Below are 20,237 nucleotides of genomic sequence, written 5' to 3' on the forward strand. Positions count from 1 at the left end.
CCTGCTTCAATTTTTCATCTATTGATTTTAACACCTTTTTCCCCCCCATTTCCATTTACACTGAGACTAAATTGTTTACTTTGGCTTTGAATAGTGGATTGTAACACATTCCTTTTAATTTCTCTCTCTAACATAAGCATCCCCAACACCTTCAATCTTTTCTCCTAACTCCTGCTCCCCAGGCTCTGACAGCTCCACACTTCTAGGAAGTCCACACTTTCTAACAGCTTCTGGTAAATGGAAGTTGCCAAGCTTGCAGCTGTAGACACTGCAGAATTTCAACATCAATTATAACCACTGCCCACTCATCTAGGAATAAAATGTCTCAACAGGTTGTCGCCCCAGGTGGAAGGAAATGAGAGATCCTCTTCTGAAGGCCTGATCTCCAACAAGTAGTGAACACGTGACTTGGTCCTGAGGGTCAGTAATGGGACAAAGGAAGCAAAACAGAGCAGTGTGGTCAGAAGCCCTTTAGGACAAGGTGAGACCACCATTATTTCAACAGAAGTCCCCCAGTCCCTAAAGGATGGGGATAATAACAGCACATGTCAGTCCCATACACAGTAGAGGCTGGATTTGAACTGGCTATGGACAGAACGGTCTCAAAATCCCCAGCGTTGATGTCAGTTATATACTCCTAATGAGTCTTTCTCCAAAATACCTTACAATAATTTGTTACATCAAATTACATCTGAACAAAATACTAAACCTCCATTAGACATCAATTTCACTTCATTTTTTACTGTAGTATTTTGATACAAGTGCATGGTGGAATAATTATCGGTGGCACCAGATATTTAGCTACTAAAATTAGTATGAAGTCCCTGGTGTTATTTTTTTTAAATAGATGGTTATTTTTGTAGATCTACAATAGCCTGCAGAAAAAAAAAAGTCCTCAAAAGCTCCTTTGTGCTAGGATCACATAACAAAAAGCAGAGCTCCAGGGTTTAATTCCTATCAATCAACAAAATGAGTTTCACACTACTCTTGGCCAGAGGAGCTCATACACACAGTGCCACAGGTCACCAGAGAAGAGCTTAAAATAAATGCAAGAGTGGGTGAGTATTGCTACATTTTACCATCCCCAGCATTGTTCTTCTAATTTTACAAAGCCCCAGTCACTGAACTAATTATTAATGGCACTTCAGTTGTTTCACTGATGGTAGCACCTTTCATCAAACTCAGGCGGCTCTGAGGAGCTGCTCAAATACAGAGCACTGGCCCTTGGAAACACTTTGCCACTGTTATGAGCCCTGGATGTCCCCCAGAACAGGGAAATATTTGGGCAGGTTTTTGAACAAAGGACAAATAAAAAGTAGATGTCTTTAAAAACACAGGCCTGGGAGGCATCTCGGGTTTCCCCCTCTGCAGAGAGCACAGAAGATTGCTTATCTTGGCTCCAGAGCAGATGGATGTGCTCAGCCGGAAGATTCACTACAGCTGACAGAGAACATTTCCTTCATCGTATTGCTTCTCCATGCAAGGAGATAACTCAGGCTAATAATATTCTGTCTCCTTTTTACCCTCCTATAGACTATGCATAACTTAATTCGTAATTCCAAAGGGCTCACAGAGGAGATTGGCCTGGTGCTCATTTCGTTTCCACACATATAAATCAAAGCTCAGTCTACTGGAATAGATGGCACTGCACTGGTGTTAAAATATAAAATCCTCAGGAAGGCCAGAAGATTTTCCCCTCATCTCCCCTGATCATAAACACCATGTTATCCTAGATTCAGTCACACCTCCAAATTTCTAAACACCGCATCCATTTAAATTTGCATGTAAACAGGAGCTATCCTGATTCACAAGAAATACAGCTTTGCCTACCCAGAAAGCATCAGTGCAAATGTAAGCCAAGCAGAAAATGGCAGAGTGGTAGAAACTTGGCATCTGTGGCAATTATCTTTACATCTAATGAATAGAGTTTTCGTTTCTTAGTAACTAATTACAGTGGAACTGTTTGGAGAAAAGGATCTCGTGGTACGCCTGAAAGAACCAACGTAGGGCACCAAAACAGGACCACATTAGTTCAGTGTCAGATACCCACTCACAACCTCCTCACAGCACCCAACACTGCAGGGTCAGGCTTCTGAACCTTCCAGGAGCCCTAAGTCACCCCAGGCACTATGGACTGAAAGGTTGCCATTTTGGGATAGGAACAAACTGTGTTCCCAGATCTTCACCCCCAGGCAGTAATCCTCAACCCCACAGGGACCCCTGCTGCCTGCAGGCACCTGCCTGACCATGACTTCCAGCTGCATGAAAGCCCTCACTATTCTGCTTTAACTCAAGCACACACAGAGCCTTTCAGAAAACCCACATTATTATTCTGGTTTTGAAGAAGGAACTGTGGAAAGCTGAATCAGAAACTTTCCAAAGTGCTAGCAAGACCCTGGTTTCACTTACCCTAATCTATCATCACATTTCATCACCAATCTCATACCTGCTCAAAGCTCCCAGCACTGCGCCACCTCTGCCCCCTCCATTAAGATACAAACCAAGGGTTAAGTGACAGATTGTATCAACTTGGACAGCAATCTGTCTCACTCAAAAACCAATGCACCAGAATAAAGAAAGAATTATTATCCTGGTGTCAATATGATAAATTACAGTCTCTTTTCACTAAAAAAGAATTTCTAGTTTTCTAGCTAGCACAAAAAACTCTTCTCCTTCTAGCAGTCAGCATCAGAGCAGTTTCTCCTGACATCCTCTTCAGAGTCTCTGCTAATGAAATTATTTATTTTGGTAGATGGCTAATGCAGTTAGTCACTATAACACTGATCTTGGAATAAACATGAACTGAGAGCCAGTCACAGGATTCCAACTGCTCCTTCCATATATTTGTTTCCAAAAATTAAATAAGTTTGGAAGCTCTGCTGATTGCCCTTGTTAAAGTGACTAAAACATTTAGGGAAAATGAGTTTCAGGGTTTCCTTACACCACACAGGTTACATAATCCCACATCTCAGACCCATGAAGTCTGTGGTCACATTTCCCTCCTACAGCAGCGAGCTCACATCTGTGACACCAGACAAAACAGGACTAGGAGGAACCAAGAAACACCACCACCTGATCAATCATACCCTCTTTGGAACATTTACACCCATGCCAGAGGTTTGCCTAAACAGAAATGGAAGGATTTAGGAAGAAATGAGATAATCCACAAATCCATTAGAATCTCTTCGTTATAACCAATCTAAGCTTTACTTGCTTCAGAGCAACACTTTTGTTTGTCTTAGCCCTCTGAACCCTTTGCTTTTGCAGCATCACAACACATTTCCACAGACCCTTCTCACTCTCCAGGCTGAACAGCCTCTACCCTTTCAATCCTTCTCTGACAGGCTACTCTTTCAAGACCTCTGATCACTCTTGCTGCTTTCTGGTCCTCTCAGTGTGCAATACCCCAAGAAGTAGTCAGTAGTCTCATTAATGCCTCCTGAGGTCCAATCTGCAAGGATCCTTGGGAAGCTGGTGAAAGTGCTGCCTAGGCAATCTGTCACTGCTGGGCACATTTTCATGATGGGAGATTGTGCCACAGAGGAAGGAATGTGCTCTGGTGTAACTAGAGAGACATCGTCCAAAGGCTGCACACATCAGGGCAGGACAAGGCTTTGCAGTGGGGACCAGGGGAGGAATGCTTTTACAGTGTTTCTAGAAAGAAAGGCAGCCAGGTCTTGTACTGGCTCCTTCAGCATGTACCTCTGACTCCAGCATTGGCATCATCAGAGAAAAATCACTGCTGTACTGATCCACACTGAGGCAACAAAAAGCAGCATCAAAGATTGAGCTAATCGATTTAGCTGTGTGAGAGTGGGGAACAGAAGGGATGTATCTTGCTATTACTGCCACCTCCATGAGGGGAAAGCAATTAATAAAAGAGGTTGACATGTTAGAAGGTCATTTTTGCTCTGCAATGCTTGTGACCCCAAGCAATGTCATATCTTCATACTTGTGACCATGCAAAAAATGATAATTTGTAAGGGAACAGTTTCATTACTGCAGCAGCTGGAGGGGGATTGACAAGCCCTGGGACATGCACTCCTACAGAGTGACCTACTGCTCTCCCAGCCCCACAGCATGTCCATAATCCCTCTCACAATATGGTTGAAAATAGAGCTGGCTAGAGGATAAAAGGGTGAGGAGACAACAGATTCAGAGATTCAGCTTGTTAGTAGAACCTTGGTGACCAAAAGTTCAGTGCAGCAAACAGTGCATCACATGGGGATTTATGACATCCAGGGAACAACTGGCAGATCTGGTACATGCAGCTGCGGTTGCCACTCACTCTCTGTAGCTCAGTGCTAAGTCTCCAAAGAGCCCTTGCCCCTCTTCCATACCAAACACGACCTTTGTTCTCTGCACATGGCATGTTTAATCTGAGACCCTCACCTCTTGACTTCCAGGTGCAGCCAACCCCTGTCCTTCATGTCCTAACTTCACACTCCTTGCAAAAGCACAAGCACTGTTTAACAGGGGGTTTAAAAGAGAAGGAGCTCCTGGGTGGCACAGGGTGTGTTATTGCAGCCCTGAGCATCCCTTCTCAGCCCCTCACCATCTCAGGGATAACATTCATCTCAACAGCTAGTGGGGTGGTTATGGGCAAGGATATTTGGCAAGCTTAGAAACAGAAAAAGGCATCTGGATGAGGGCATACATAGCCTCATACTCTGAGGCTGGATCAGAAATACTTGCCTGGGCACTGAGCCCTATAAACAGTCTCCCAAAGCCTGCAAAGATAAATATGCTCTGGCAACACACCTTTCCTCCAGCGTTCCTGGGAAAAGGATGGGGACTCGCTTGTTGGAGGAGAGCCACAGGGACTAACATGGAAAAAGGTGCTGGTTTACATTCAGAACAATTTGAAATGCCTTTCTCTGAAAGCTTCCCCTTAAGTCCACCTATGTTCCTTCCTCAGCCTGGAGAAATCTCTGGGAAGTGCTGGAGCAGGAAGATCTGCCTCCTTGTACAGACATTCTCCTCTCCAGCAGCTACAGTGCCCTGTCCCATCTCTCCTGAACCTCCCACGAGGTACTGAAAAGCAACTACAGGACAGCAGGCTCTTTTCAGCTTGCTGTATTTAACTGCAGACCTATAAGCACTCTCCTCCTTTGCACTTCTCTAAAACAGTTGCACAGAAACGTGGGGAACAAGAGCTGCTCCTGGTAGCTGTGAGGAGCGTGGAGCTGGGTCTGCTCACCCTGCCTCCGCTCCGGGGCTCCTGCGCTGCCACGTGCACGATAAAAACCACCGGAGTGTACACAGGAGGAGGAAGGGAACACTTTTGTTCCTTCGCCCCAAGAACTAAAGGTACTAAATGTTAATACTTGGAAATCAGCAACTGCCAAGAACAAGTTCCCCACCCACCCATCCACCCTAAGCTTTGAAGTGTTTTCTTTCTAGAGCTTTACCTTGGCACGCTGGCCAAATAAGTCACAAGTTTCCGAAGGTCTTCCTGCCTTATTCTGTCATGATTGCTGCGGGCTGGGAAGGTCAAGACAGGACCACCTCGTTTATCACGGCCACCTGTGGAAAATAAAGGATTGTTAGAAAATCAGGCAGGAAGCACACGTCAAAAAAACTATGTGCACTGAATTGATAAACATAAATTACAACACATTCAAGAGTCCATGCACTCTGCAGCTTTCAGGCTTGCCTAATTGAGGAAGACATGCTTGCATTTGCTGGAGCTCCAAAGGGGAAGATATCAAAAAAAAAAAAAAAAAAAAGCCCACACAAGGAAAATTGCTACTAGCATTTCTTCTTTCACCTAATCCCATCAAATCTAATATATCTTCCAATCCAAGCAGGCAATGCTAATGAAATCCTACTGTGGGAATAGTTTTAAACTGGTCAACACCAAGAAAGTAAAAGCATTTTTCACTGTTGCTCAGTGTGTTGTGCAGTTCACTGCAAGTTTACAACGTCCTGCTAGTTTGAAGGGATGTATCCCAGTAATGTTTACATGGTACAATGTTCTAATCTATCAGGTAATTCATTAAAATTGAAATTTTGATTGCAAGTCCAAACCTCCTATGCTTTCTATTTAGAAAGTGTTGTTGGCAATCAGAGTACTTTTTAGTTTGGTTTTTTTTTCCTGTAGTTTTCCTGTCTTAAAATCCACTCCCTTTAAACTGCCAGTGTTTGGCATTCAATCTTTTACAGCAATTGTCTAAAGGCTTAGCCTTAAAGGAATGACTCCACTCTGAACTATACAATCACAAGTACAGGCGTGAATACAATCTATGCTATAGCACCTTATTTTATTCTCTCTTGTGGCTAAAGTTTAAGAAGCTTGAAACTGAAGTCTAGTGCCTCATTCAATCTTTAGTTCTTTCTTCACATATTATCTCAAGATTTTTTCCAGGAATTGTGTGCTGTTAGATACATGTTTGCACTGTTATCCAGGAAAAGCAGAGCAAAACTACAGCTCAAAGAGCTACCAGGGACCTGCAAGGACCTCTCAAACAAGCCATAAAAATGCAGATGAGTTTGCACTTAAAGTATAATCCCTTTACCAGCAATATCATTTCTGAGAAAGGAAAATCACATGCTTCTCTGAGCTAATTTACTTGGCCAACACGAAGTAAAAGCTATGCAAGAACATGCACATCTCCAGCACTGATCCCTGTGGCACTTCCCCATGCAGAACTCAGGACACCAGAAGTCTGTGCTACCAGCTCATTCTTGTTACTGTATATACATTTTCTTAAAATACAGGTATTTTTTTAATTGCTAAGACATGTCTAATGTGTCTTCTACAGCACTGCTGCCTGTACAAGACAATGCTTGTTACACAAACTTCATCTATACAGAGAGAGATGTCACTGGTACCTCCGGCACAGTTCAGCCTTCACATTCCCGTAGTTATCAATGGATGCAACATACCTGAGTGGCTGCATTGTGCAACTCCCCATTGGAACCAGGGCATGTCTGATTTGTCCAGAGACACAAATGGAGAGGCAAGCAAGAGATGGCATCTTTATTTTCAGCCCTCATGGAGACAGGGGATATATATGGAGTATAAAACCTGTCCTGCCTAATCTCCACACAAATGTTTGCCTTTGGCTTCACACCATGAAGGTGAGGAAGGTCCATTGGAATTGAGTGCCACCTTGGCTGATCCACGCCTCTGCCACAAAGCATGGAAATGGGGGTGTAACATAAAAAAGATTCAGCTTACAAGGAAATAAGCTAATATAAATTTTCAGACCTTTTTATGAAAATGCTTCCTCATTTTAAGTACATTCTCCCTTTACTGAGATTATTTCCCACACCACATCAATGCCAAAACCATTATATCATGCGCTATGTGTCCAACAGAAAAACAAGCCAGCCTATGGAATGGCAAACCAATACAGTAACTAAAGCTGGAAAGAAATATTTTTTTCAACAGGAAGCTTTTCATGGTTTTGAAAATTTTCCTATCATATCAAGATGTAACCAAGGCTTTCAAAAGCTTCCAGATAGGCACTGAAGCAGAGACCTTAACTTGAATTGCAACCCAGAAGAACATGCTACCCACTACTCAGTCAGGCTCACTCTCCTTCCTCCTCTATTCCCAGTTATTTAAGTACTTGTATAACTCGAAAAAACACTAAAAGATGAGATCAGATGACATCCAAGCACACAGTTATAATCATCTCCCAGGGTATGAAACACCTGTAAATGACCATGAGCTTCCCATAGCCCAGCAGCCCCAATCCCTCTGATGCTGCCCATTCACCTTTGCCTGGTAAACCAAAAATCAGGAACCCCTTTGACACCTACAGTTCCACCGAAGTGAGCTCTGCAAAAGAAAAATTATCTACAAGAAAATTATCTAAATTCCTTTAAGCTGAAAAAGTCAAAACTCTTGACCATTTTACTAACAGTAACACAAGGATTTCAGCCACAGAAAAGGAAACTGGATCCAGAACATTCTTGACATGCCTTCGCTTCAGGACAAAAATTGTCCCTCAACAGTTCATCTAAACCGTTCTCAGGGGAGCAGGATAAGTAAGGCTCAGGCACAGGGTCAGAAGTTACCAGGACAGACTGGAGAAAATGGGTTAATTCTCATTGGAGGAGGAAGGTTACATGATGACCCAGTTGGTGGTTTCTGAATGATGGAAGGATAAATAAGTGCCTGGGACAATTCTTTCTAGTCTTACAGCAGAGAAGAACAAGGTGACTTGGGGCAAATCTCAAGATTGTGTGAGGTTTTGAAACAAATGTTTCTCATTTGTGATGGAAGTACTGCTCTGTGCTTTGAGCAAGAGGGTGAAATTATTATTACAAGTGCATCGTACAAATTAGAATCCTTCAGTTCCTTCTGAATTATTCAATTCAACTCAATTCAACCCAAATTATCTACAAATCCCTAATTTTTATGAATGCCTGCATAATTTACAGTTTTATCAGGAGCCTGTATGAAGAAACATCAGATTTCTTCCAGAACAAACCATGGTATGTTTAATTCACTGTAAGACTTGCAGAGTTCACTAACTGAGGTTTACTATCCTAAATACTGATAATATCAGCTTTCTCATTGCATTTTGTAACCCAAAATCTCAGCTCTTCTAGGCAGATTAAATGGGATATTACCACCATCAAACTTTAAACACCAAACATGTCTATATTAGAACCCTCATCTTCCCTTACAAAGCTTCCAGGTACCAAAAGAGAAGAAAATGTTTTGGCATCAGCTGTAGAGGGGGCTTATTCTGTTCCTTTCTTTAATCATTATTCTTTTACTGAGGGGAAGAATGAAGCACAGAGGAGGGGAACAATTTTAGCCCAGATCCCACAGCAAGTTCACCCGAAGAACAGTAGCAGAAATGAGGTTTTCTGACTTAGTCCAGTAGTTAGAACTTCCAAGTGCTTCAAACTGTCTCTGAGTAATCCACGCAAGGAGGTTAATCTTGCCCAAATCAGCCATGATCTCAAACACCAATTGTACATGCACAGTCTTCAGAGACTGCTCGGCACATTGTTTTAAAAGAAAATAAAAAGCAGAAGGAAGTAAGGAGTCTCAATTGCTCCCATCAATATGTCCCATCTCCTGACTCCCCCTGGACTCTCAGACATGGGTTGCAATAATCAAACATGTCATTAGGTTTGTTAATTACAGTTATTAAATGCTAAAATAAACAGCTGATAATTTCTTATTGGTTTTCAAGGTGGGTTTTCATGGGCTTTTTGCTCTGATTTAGAGAGGCAAACAGATGGTCTGGTTATTAGTGCTCCAGAAAGAAGTTAGAAAAACACATGTTCTTCAGGGCACAGAGTACACTGAGAACAAATATTTAGCCATATATGTCTTGCATTTCTCCTACAAAAATGCTTTGTAGATGGTCTTGCCTGTCAGTGGCTTCCTTGCCAATTCTTCTCATCTCCCTTTCTTCAGCCTGTAGGAACCCACTGGCTAAATACAGTGTTTATTCCCAGGAGTAGGATTACATCATTTTTACCCCACAAATCACACAGGGGATATTGCAGTGATGGCACCAGGCACTGTGATGCGTACTACATTTAAAGAAAACATTGAAGAAACCTTAGGAAATCTGCATGGAAGCTGGAAGCACACTCAGTGGCCTTCTGATAACCATTTTTCTAGTCTAGCCTGCAATCAGGAGGAAAGAGACTCCAGCAAAAAGATCCCTATCCCAGCAGCTGCCTGAACTGACAACTTAACCCTTTTCGTGGTGGGCCCAAATGTTCCTACCTATGATGGCCCCAACTGCCCACAGGTAAGCCAAGATCTGGCCAACCCAGATCACTTGCTGCTGTGAAACCCATCTGAGGTACATCAATCCCTGCTAACACAAAAAGCTGGAATCCCAACAATGTGAAGTCCTTTAGGACAGGAAATGATCAGTTTCCGTTAATGCAGACTTCTTGTGTACAGCAGAGAATGATTTTATCAAGCCTTGTTTTCAAGATGCAGCTCCCATTCTATCACTCCTACTACCACAATACCTCACCTGCTTGCGCTGACCCATATTTAAGGGTTTCAAAACCTGCATTTCCTTCTCCATTCTTTTTATAAGCATAAATTCACAGGGATTAACCAGAGACACAGAGAAGGCTCCCAAGTACCTTCTCTAACATCCCACAGCACATTGGGAACGGAAACGGGAGCAGCACACAGTGTCTCTGGCCTCCGTTCAGACCTCTGCTGCAGTTCAGATGAATGTGCCTGCAGAGCATAAGCTGATCAATCCTGATGTTGCAGACTCTGCTGAGACCATAAGTGAGTTTCCAGAGGAGCTGAAATAATCCTCAACGGGTGTTTCAGTCCAAAATGTGGTGAAAAAAATGAATGATAATGGAAAGGACTAAGAGAGAGAAGGAGCTCAGCTGATGTCAGACACCTCAGTGCAATGATGAACAATACACTCTGGATTTCTAAATCTACTTGACAGACTTCCTAAGAAAGGAAAACATCGAGGGATTGGTATCCAGAATCTTAAAATAACATTCCTTTCCCTGCCATGGCTGAGCTGTGTGAGACTCCTTGCTACTAAACCTCCTCTGAACAGACTTCTGTACTAAAACTCCTCCAGCTCCAAGATCAACTAATGTGGTGCACGGGTCATATATAGGATTATCTGTGTGACCACCCTCAATTTTAGCTGGTTCCAACACAGGTGATTCTAGTGCAACTGTGATGAAATGTAAGCTCCCACAATAAGCCCACCTGCCAATTAACAAAGCTGCAGTGCAGTAACCAGAATCCCATATCCCAAAGCCAATTGCCTGAATCAAATCCTAATGGCAAACATTTGCACCAGTACGTTTAGGGTTCCTGACTCCAAAAACAAGGCTAACTGATCTCACCAGATCTCCTGGCAGAGCAGATCAGAGGCTGTAGACAGGATGCCCAGTGCAGCCACTGGAGGATTCCATCTCCTACCAAATAGATTTGTTTTGCAGTTGACTCCCAAAAAGCCACTGCATGGATTTGGAGAGACCACCTTTTGTGGCTTGCAATACACTTTTGCTGCTTTATGCAAGTATTTTGGAGTACTTCTTTAATTTTAAATATATGCTGGCCAATGAGCCACTGGGGAAATGTCTCAAGTTATTATTCTAGAAAAGCAAAACTAAGGACTAGTGAGACTCATTAAAAGGAAGGAAGAGCTTCTTCGTGTGAAAGGCAAAACTTCCAGAGAGAGTATCTAGGAGCTTCTTTCTCTGAAAGCAGCTGAATTGCTCTGAATATCAAGGGAGCACCAGTATCCTGCTCTTCAATGCTGACCCTAAACCTCTCTGCCTTTTGCCCCAGCTGCAAATTACTTGCTTTTGATCTCGCCTCCTTTATTGCAGATGTATGGGAATAACTGTATACATTTAAAAATCAATTGAGAAACTGAACAAAATAACCCCCAAACCTAAAACAAAGCACGCCACTGCACATCCTCTTGCCCCTGGAGAAGGAAAGTGAAGAACACAGCACATGGCAATGCCAGTCACGCGGCTGATGGTGGTACTGAGAGACACTCCAAAATCACACCCCTGGGCATAGTGTTAGACACTGTATAGAATAAGGAGAAACAAAGACAGACCGGATTCACCCTGGCCACACACTATTTATATTCCTCATGTGAGACAAGGATGGAGAAACAGCAATGACAACATTTCTGATGTTCATCAGCAAAGTGAAATACGTAACTGGCTGCTCAGATTTGCCACATCCCCAGCAGGTTAAGTCTTTGACACCTACAACCAAACAGAGGATCCTCCAAAGGAATGAAAGTTCAGAGGGGAGTTTAAACTACTGGACTTATACAAGTGCTATTAGGAAGTCTTTTTCCCCTCTGGTTTTAGGAATGGAAAACACTGGCACGTGAAAATGTTTCTGAAACTGCACATTCCAGCAAAGAATTTCCATTTACAACAGCCTATATTTTCACATACACAAAAAACCCCAATACACAGCAAAACAAAACCAAAACAAAACCAAAACAAAATCTCAAACAAATGAAAACACAAACAAACAACCAAAAAATAAACAAAAACCAGAGAGGATGTCCAGTTGTGAATTTCAGTGCTTCTTGACATTTAAAATGGATTCCTTACGAAGAAAACACAAGCCTGGAACCAAAGTGCTTTCACAGAAATAAGGAATATTCCAGAGTTGACAAGTCTCATTAGTGGGACAGAAGAGCACATCCAAACAACCCAAAAGATTGGGTGTTACTGTATTGATTGTCTCAGGTGCTACAGTCACCTTCCTGGATCCTTATATTAAGGACAAGAAAACCCTGTGAGCTGGAACAGGATGGGATGTGCACAGACCTTCTTCCTTCTCAGGCTCAGTTCCTCCCTTTTGTTGCTATTTTCCAAGTCCCTAACATTAATTGAGAAGCTACACCTCTGGGACAGTAAGTGCTGGCAGTGATGAGATACTCTCCACAGAATGTCCCATAGCTACAGTTAAAATATACAGAAAAATACACAGCAACTGATTCTGCACACTGTATTTATTACCTGTAAATGAAATCAGAAATCCCAGGAAACATTTTGATTTCTGCTTTAACTCTAAAGACTTATGATGGTATCTAAACAGACTCTTTAGGCAAAATCTCTTCTCTATCCTCAAAAGTCACCTAACACTCTTGAAAAACAAATGAAAAATGAAACAAAAATTAAAAAAAAGCCCAATCAGCGAAACAAACAAAAAAACCCAGCAGGCTCAGACCTCATCAAAAGACACGGAAATTTCACAGGCTAAACATTTTCGTTTTCTTCTTCAAAGAAAAATCTCTATCAATGCAGCAGTAAATTCTTGATGAAAGCATCATGGCCCAAAACACTGGAAAATTCAATAGTCAAGCAATTACATGTTTTTTTGATAGCATATTTCCTTTTCTTGGAATTTCCATTGATTTCAAACTACACCAATGGTAATAAGAAATGGTATAAATGGAAGACACTTCTCTGTAACAAAATACAGAAGAATTGTTGTTGTTTCATTTTAAATTTCCATTGGAGAGGAGTAGGAGAATGGAAACTTTTAATTTAAGTCAAAACTTTTTGTGCAAATGCAAAATGTTTACATCATTCAAAGATTTAATATTTTGGTTAATTTTATTCTCAATCCAATACAAATTCCAGTGTCCACAAATCAGAGTTTGAGATCCCCTGGAACCCGGATGTGAACTCTTCCAGTGCCCAGAAGCACCAGGGTCTCATTTCAACCCTTTCTATGATGACTGAAGTGCATCCACTGCAGAAAAAATTAAAAAAACCCCAGCACACCTCTACATATGGTACCTCTGAGTCCAAGTGTCCTGTGGTGTCTTTGGACAAGTTTTTGGGAAGGTCAGTGTCTCCCTCTCTGAGCTTTCCTCTTTGATTCAACCTGCTGGCCTAAATTTGGTGGAAAGCTTCAAAGTTGTCTCTGCATTCAATATATTTATACTGAAACTCCTCCTCTGAAAGGCCTTCCAGGAAATCTTTCTCTCTTTTTCCTCAAGGCTCTCTGCCAGGTTCAGAGTTCCTGTGACCCAGCTCCGAGGCTGCTCCCAAGACATGGGCTGGGAACACTGGGCTTCTGAAGGGTGGACATGGCTGAGCTGTTACCACATCCACTTCTCCCTGCTCTCTGCCTTTTGTTGCCCAAAGTCCACAGAAAAACATCCTGCTTTGGGGAACACGTGGGTTGGGAGCTCTGCTTGTCACAGCTGCAGCAGCTCACAGGCTCATTACACCTTCTGCCATGTGCTGTTGATTCCTCCGTGCTCAACCACCCTCACAAGCCCGGCCAGCCTCCTCTTTGTGCTCCTGCCTTTGCAGATGAGCAGACAGTACCTGGGTGACAGGTGGGAGCCCACACACCACTGCTCTTCTGAGCCCTCCAGGGAGCAGAAGCACTGGGAAGGATCCTGAGAAACTCTTCTGTCTGGAAGGGGGGAAAGGCTCTCAGCGAGACCCACGATATTAGTCAACAGGCTTTTTATAGCCTAAGTGCATGAAAAGCTCCAGGGTCAGGAAGGGAACACAGTAACACATTCTCCTCCCTCTCCTGAGAGCCTCATAATGCTTCCTTCTGCATTGCACTGATCAATAGGAAATCTCCTATAAATATAATCAAGCAGCTGAACAACACCCCAAATTATACCACTCTCCTAAAACAGTGTCTACGTTTCCCAAGAAAGACTGTATGACCAGTTTCCAAAATATTTCACCACCTCTCACTCAAAAAAAACCCCTAAAATAATCTACAACCTGTTTTATTTCCTCTCTTTGGTGTTCATCTCCTTCTCAGAATATAAAAATCAGTCTCTAGCCGGTAACTCACTCTCTCAGGGTTCCAAAGCCTTTCCATTGCTGGAAGCAACACAGTGAACCACCAAGGCAAAGCCAAGATTTTATTAGGGTTTAGAGAACAAGCAGGTGGCCAAACCCTCCCCACTGCCAACCTCCTGCTTAATCTGCTTGCAGGAGGTCAGCAATGGAAGCAATCAGACAGTGATGGCCAGGATGTGCTGCACACACAACTGCTCCGTCCATCGCTCAGAGCATCAGCTACATAATGAGATTTTTGGGTGCTGTTTAGACACACACATGAACTTTGGGTTCAGTCTAGCCCATACATGAGATCACTGGAAGAAATCAAGAACCAGTTCCAGGAGAAAATCTCGATATTATCCACCACTTCTCAACTCTCCCATGGCGCAGGGATGCAGATGCAGAGCCCCGTGCCTGCTGCTCACTGCCAGCTGAGTCAGCCGAGGGGAAGTGCCAGGCACAGAGCCCCAGACAGCATTTAAGCTGGATGAATCCATGCCCAGCTAGTTAGAGCTGTATGTCAACTCTGAAATTAAGTGCCCTTGTGAAAGCCTGAGTGCTCCTCTGAGCTGACACGGCTGTGCAGGCAGGTCCGGCTGTGCCTGCCTTGCAGCAGGCGGCAGCTGCTCTCCCTTCCCTGCCTGTTCTGCCCTGTTGCTCTGCAGGGTCCAAGCGTGGAGCATCCACCACACTGAAACACAAAGCCTGGTGTAGTCCCTTCCTGAGGGGTCTTGTGTGCTCTCTGCAATTTTCCTGTGGAATCATGGACTAAGAAACAAGCTGGCGAGCCACAGCTGATGGAAAAAGAAATAAGCTGTGTCACTGAGATGTTCAGCTGGGAGGTTTTGTGCACGCTGATAAATTCTGCTGGTGTAAGGAGAACCCGCTGGACAACTTTGCTTACTGTTACTGTTAAAATTAACTGTAGCATTAAACTCTGAAGAAGACACAATAAAACTCCTTTTCCTCAAGGAAGACTGATTGAAACACAATGTGCTCTCAGAGTCTGTGCTAACTACAGAACATTTTTTTTAATCTTGCAAAGTCCAGCTATTTGATTTTTCTATTTTATCAAACATTTCTTCTTCTGTGCTCAAAGCATACTCTACAAAGTAGAGTAAATTTAATTAAAAAGAATCCAAATTAATTGACCCAATTGTCAGCTGAAATGCTCAAATCTGTTCCTTAATCTCCTTTTTCACAACAACCCAGGGGAAGACTGGGCAGTACTTACACTCTGGGCTGGAAGGTGATGTTGGGGCTGTTGCAGTGGGACAGCAGCAGCCCAGAGCATTCTGCCTGCAAAGGCCTCTGGCAATTGTTGCCTGTATTCATTGCATTTGGAGACCACGAAGAGGAGGTGTAAATCCTAGGACATCTAACTGTGTCAGGAACAGCACATTTTGAGCAGATCCAAGTCTGGAGGCTGGTGAGTCTATAAGGAGCGAGCTGTACCCTGCCTGCAGCTGATCATGGTGTGAAACCCTGGGGGATCGTGTTGGAGCTGCTTATTTAACACCACTCCCCACCCAAACTCAAGCTTGGCCCAGGACAGTGTCTAATGAGCTGATGATTTGGTGTGAGACCCTCTGGCTCAGAGCTGAACACAGGCACCATCAGTCCAAGGGGCTGTATAAACAATCCAGACAGGTTGTTGTTATTAAATATTATATGAATTACCAAGTGATCCTGCAGTCATTTCCATGCAAAGCAACAGCAGGAGCCAAGAACTAAATTGCAGTACAGTCCCTGCATAAATCCCTGCCCTTCACTTCCCCAGAGCACCCAGTTCAGCTTTTGGGTCACAAACAAGTGCACAGGTACACTGTGTTTTTATGAGTATGTTTCCCTCTTTGGAGCAGTGAAAGCCAACAACCGTGTAAAGCATTTCAGGACATTCAGAATGAGATTTCAGTTCAAGATAAAGTACTTCTATATGTGAGTGCTGTTGGGATAGTTTTGGGTTTCCACATGAGGCTTTTGGTGTCTCAGAAACTTCCCTCAAACTCCTGGATTTTCATGTTGTTGATGAGAAGATATAGATTTAGCATTTATAGGGCCAGAAATAGCCCAAGGCACTGCTGGACTCCTGATCCCTGGACCATTTAACTGTTGCTGCATGGGAAGACATCTCATGCCAACCATTAGTCAAGGCAAGAGCTTTTCCTGCCTGGACAGCATCTCCATAGCTCAGCAGGGTGATGAGCCCCATCCTCATGGGCCCAACTCCACACCTGGGCAGAGAGCCAGGGAGGAAGAGTCTGAGCACCAAACAGCCTCACTGCTCCTCTCCTCCTTCTGAAGTCAGCATTGCTGTAGAGATGAAGGAAAAGCAAAGACTGCAAACAAGGGGAGCTGACTATTCTCAGTGCAGGTTTTTTCATTGCAAGCAGCCTGAGTGGTTTGCAATCATAGAAACGCTGCCACAGGAAATACCCTGGGTTTATGCTGCCAATTTGAGTGACTTCGTGCAAGATTATGATCGCTTCAGACTTTCTCTTCCCCCTCTCACTGACGAGTTGTAATTCATGCCAGAAACATTATCATCCAAGCTATTCTCAAAGCCTTTTCCATATTGTCTAGTCCTCATCCACCCCCATGTCCTCGAGATTTGCCTCCTGAATGAAGGCTGTAAATCTTTGTACAGGATGGCAGGAGAACTTTGAGCATCTGAGCTATTATGTAAATGCAGCATCAATGGTACGTTTAACTGCAAGTTGATTGGTATTGTAAATGAAACACCAGTGATTTATGGTTGGAGTGCTTCCTACAAATGAGAATTAATGCTATTCACTGACCTTGAACCAAAGCAGGACTCCTGAACTGTCTTGAATGCTGAGACAGCCATGTCTAGGCTGGAGCTGAGAAGCTGCATTTCATCCTACCTGTGAGACCCAAATACCTGTTTCTCAGGATATGAAGAAAATCAACATGGGCCAGTTTCCAATGCTCTGGATATCCCTGTTCCACATACAGCCCTTTTCTTAGCAGAAAAGCTAATTTAAGTACACTACCAAGTCCAAACATGGAACTGACCCCTTATGACTCTGCAACGCCATAAGGACCAGGATGAGGCAGACAGTGCCCATGGTGGGCTGGAGGGACCAAGAAAAATGTGCTCACCTGACACAAAGGCCACTTTCTCCTTCAGTATAGGAAGGACATCAGCAGCTTTTAAACCATCGTTTCGAAAGGAACCTGCAAAACAGAGGAAAACAGGAAAGCCATGTTAGAAGAGACGATGTCCTTGCTCCCAGCTTCATAGACATGCCATGTTTCTCAAAATCAGACTGGAGAAAGTCTATAAATCACACAAAAGCACAAACAAACAGACCCAAATGGCTGACCCAAATGGCATTAATATCAAGAGTTATGTTTGTAAAAAAAATTACAGAAAATCAGCTCATCACTCTATCCTTCAGAAGTTCTGAAAGGAAATTTTCCACCAAGTAATCAAATTTATCCCCTCTGCCTTTTTCAGAGACCATACAATCAAGCCTGGAGATGCCCAGCCAGGAGCCTTCTCCCTTCACTGTTCTCAACACAGTTCAAGAAAAATTGCAGGAAACATTACAGCACATATATACCCATTTAGAATCATCCCTTGAGACAGATTTGCACAGGGGTTGGCTTTAAAATGGACTTTCCCCCTTTCCCTGTTTCTGCTGCACACAGCACAGCTGGAGATGGAATGGCTCCAGGTGGGGATCATGGGCAGAGGGTGGACATGTTCCTGTTCCTGACAAGTTTTCCCTGGGTAAGGAGTGGTTTGAAGCTACAACACATCCTCATGTAACTCATGTTAAGTATACCCGCACAGGCCATTGACCTTCCCTGCAGTGCCAAATTATCTCATGTCTCCTAAAAATTTCACCAAAGAAATCATGGATTTTTACTCTCCTATAAGCCTTGGGAAAAGAACTGCTGATAGTTTTGGGCACCAGCAGCATCGTTCTGCTTTGCAAAAGACCAGCAGTAATGGATGACCCCAGAGCAAGCCGGACACTGCTATTCCATCAGTGAAATTACAAAACAAAAGGTGGGTTGGAAGGACATCTTTGCAGTTGCTCTGAAAAATAAGTCATCCATCACTGTGCAGTGAATATCCATCATGACAAGTGGTCTTCCATATGGCCTTAAATCTATTCCGACTCACCAAAGAATTTAACACGCTTGAAACCCTGTATTTTACTTTTTGCCTTTCACAGGCAGGCACCTCTTCTGAGATGGTACCAGGGAAAGAAAGTCTTCTCACTAAGCAGCTTTCTAGAAACAGGGCAATGTTGCTGCAGCCATCACACCCTCCTTGCTGAACACAGCAGATGTTACCTGAGCATTTGGGTCTGAAGGTGGGACTGGGGATAAAAGCACCCCCTCCCTATTGTCACCTATTGCTTCCAACATGCAGCCTGCAACAAATACAGTGGTTCAATCCCTTTTCACCTGCAGATGAAATACAAGTGTAAGTATTTTTATGGTTGAATGGCAGCATTTGCCATTCACAGTCAGATTGTGCAACAAGACTGTCTTCTACGTGTAAACATGTCCCTCACCAGTGACCAAAGGCTACAGCTACCTCTCTATGTCTCCACATGCCCTCAGGTGCCACCTCTGTGCCACTGAGCTCTAGAAGATGCACAAACTCACCAGCTAAGCCTACAGGTAGTGAAAATTAGCAGACAAAGGAGTCAGTAATTTAATGCAAGGCCAAGACCAATGTAACTGCAATAGGAACAGGGACTGGAACACAGTCCTGAGGGATCCTTAAAGAGTGCATTGTATCAGTAAAGCATTTTGGGACCAAGGAAAAGAGTCCTGGTTGCTGAAGTCTTTCTGTGCTCAAGTAAGCAGGGCTTTGTGCACTCTCTGTTAAATATACAAGACTTTGCTATTAATTTATCCACTTAACAAGAATAACTTCCCAGATCCTTGGCTGTGACTAGCTCTCACATCAAAGGTAGGAACTGCTCAGCCACAGGCAACATTTGGAATATAAGCAGCTTTCTATATAAGTATCTCATCCAGCTGTGAAGCAAACGAGAACAGCCAATGTGCTACACACATCATGGAGGGTTGAAGACACTCAAGTGGGCCAAATTTATTCAGCTGCATGATCAGCACTATCTGCAAGTTGAGTTTTGGCCAATATTTGTTAAATTTGTCAGGGAAAGTGCAAAGTCAATTCTCAGGCACTTAACTGTGCAACAGACACCATACAATTGAGGTCTTAGTGAACATTGCTAAAAAAAGTCAATGGGTGTATGCAAAGCCCACAACAAAGACTTCTTAGCAAGAGCCCACTATAGTGAGGGCTGAAGGCCAATTTCAGACACGGTTCTACAAGAAAGGGCTACAAATCATAAAGGTAATATGTACGGAGGCCAGGAGAGGAATGTATGACTTTAAAAGATGGTCACCTCCCAAGCTGTAGCAGGGCAGGCTGCAGGCAAGGGGCTCCCTGCTAACAGCACTGATGGCCTCACTATGCACAGGAGAGGCAAGAAAAGACTTCAAAGTGGACAGTCCTGCCAGTAGGTACATTCCCCTTTCTCAGTATTGCCCAGGAAAAGTCAGACACTAATTAGAAAACTGTGAGTCCATCTTACAGCCTGGGAACAAACAAAAACCCCTGAGATCTGCAAAACTTCCTTCAGGATGAGGATCAATGCCTAAAGCAATGCCCTCACTCTGGATGATGAACGTGCTCAGCCAAGTGGCAGCTCATGGCCCACAGATGAGGCCACAGCCACTGCTTTCAGAGGTCGTTCTGGTTCCTGACAAAACCTTTGTGTTGGAGGCTTCACCTCTGCTCATGCTGTCAGGTTTTCCAGCAAGGGCTGGGGGAAGATATACATAAATGGGAAAAAGCAATGGATCCAATAAGGACTCGAAAATCAACAATAAATCTGCCTCCAGAAGGGTCCAGCATAGCAATGATGCATTCCTCAGCTCATAAGTTA

At 43.5% G+C, this 20,237-nt stretch overlaps 1 protein-coding gene across 2 annotated transcripts in view; it reads right to left on the bottom strand.

Annotated features, from left to right (window-relative positions):
* KALRN (kalirin RhoGEF kinase) overlaps window positions 1–20,237 on the bottom strand; it is a 500,698-nt gene that overhangs the window by 320,884 nt on the left and 159,577 nt on the right. For both annotated transcript variants that reach the window (XM_071561941.1, XM_071561942.1), the window contains exons 3-4: window positions 17,401–17,475; window positions 5,412–5,526 (exon numbers count right to left, since the gene is read on the bottom strand). In XM_071561941.1, coding sequence (XP_071418042.1) covers window positions 5,412–5,526; window positions 17,401–17,475 — 190 coding nt within the window. The remainder of the gene's footprint in view (window positions 1–5,411; window positions 5,527–17,400; window positions 17,476–20,237) is intronic.

The sequence above is a fragment of the Pithys albifrons genome, chromosome 8 (genome assembly GCF_047495875.1).
Source record: "Pithys albifrons albifrons isolate INPA30051 chromosome 8, PitAlb_v1, whole genome shotgun sequence".
In the NCBI taxonomy this organism is placed as follows: domain Eukaryota; kingdom Metazoa; phylum Chordata; class Aves; order Passeriformes; family Thamnophilidae; genus Pithys; species Pithys albifrons.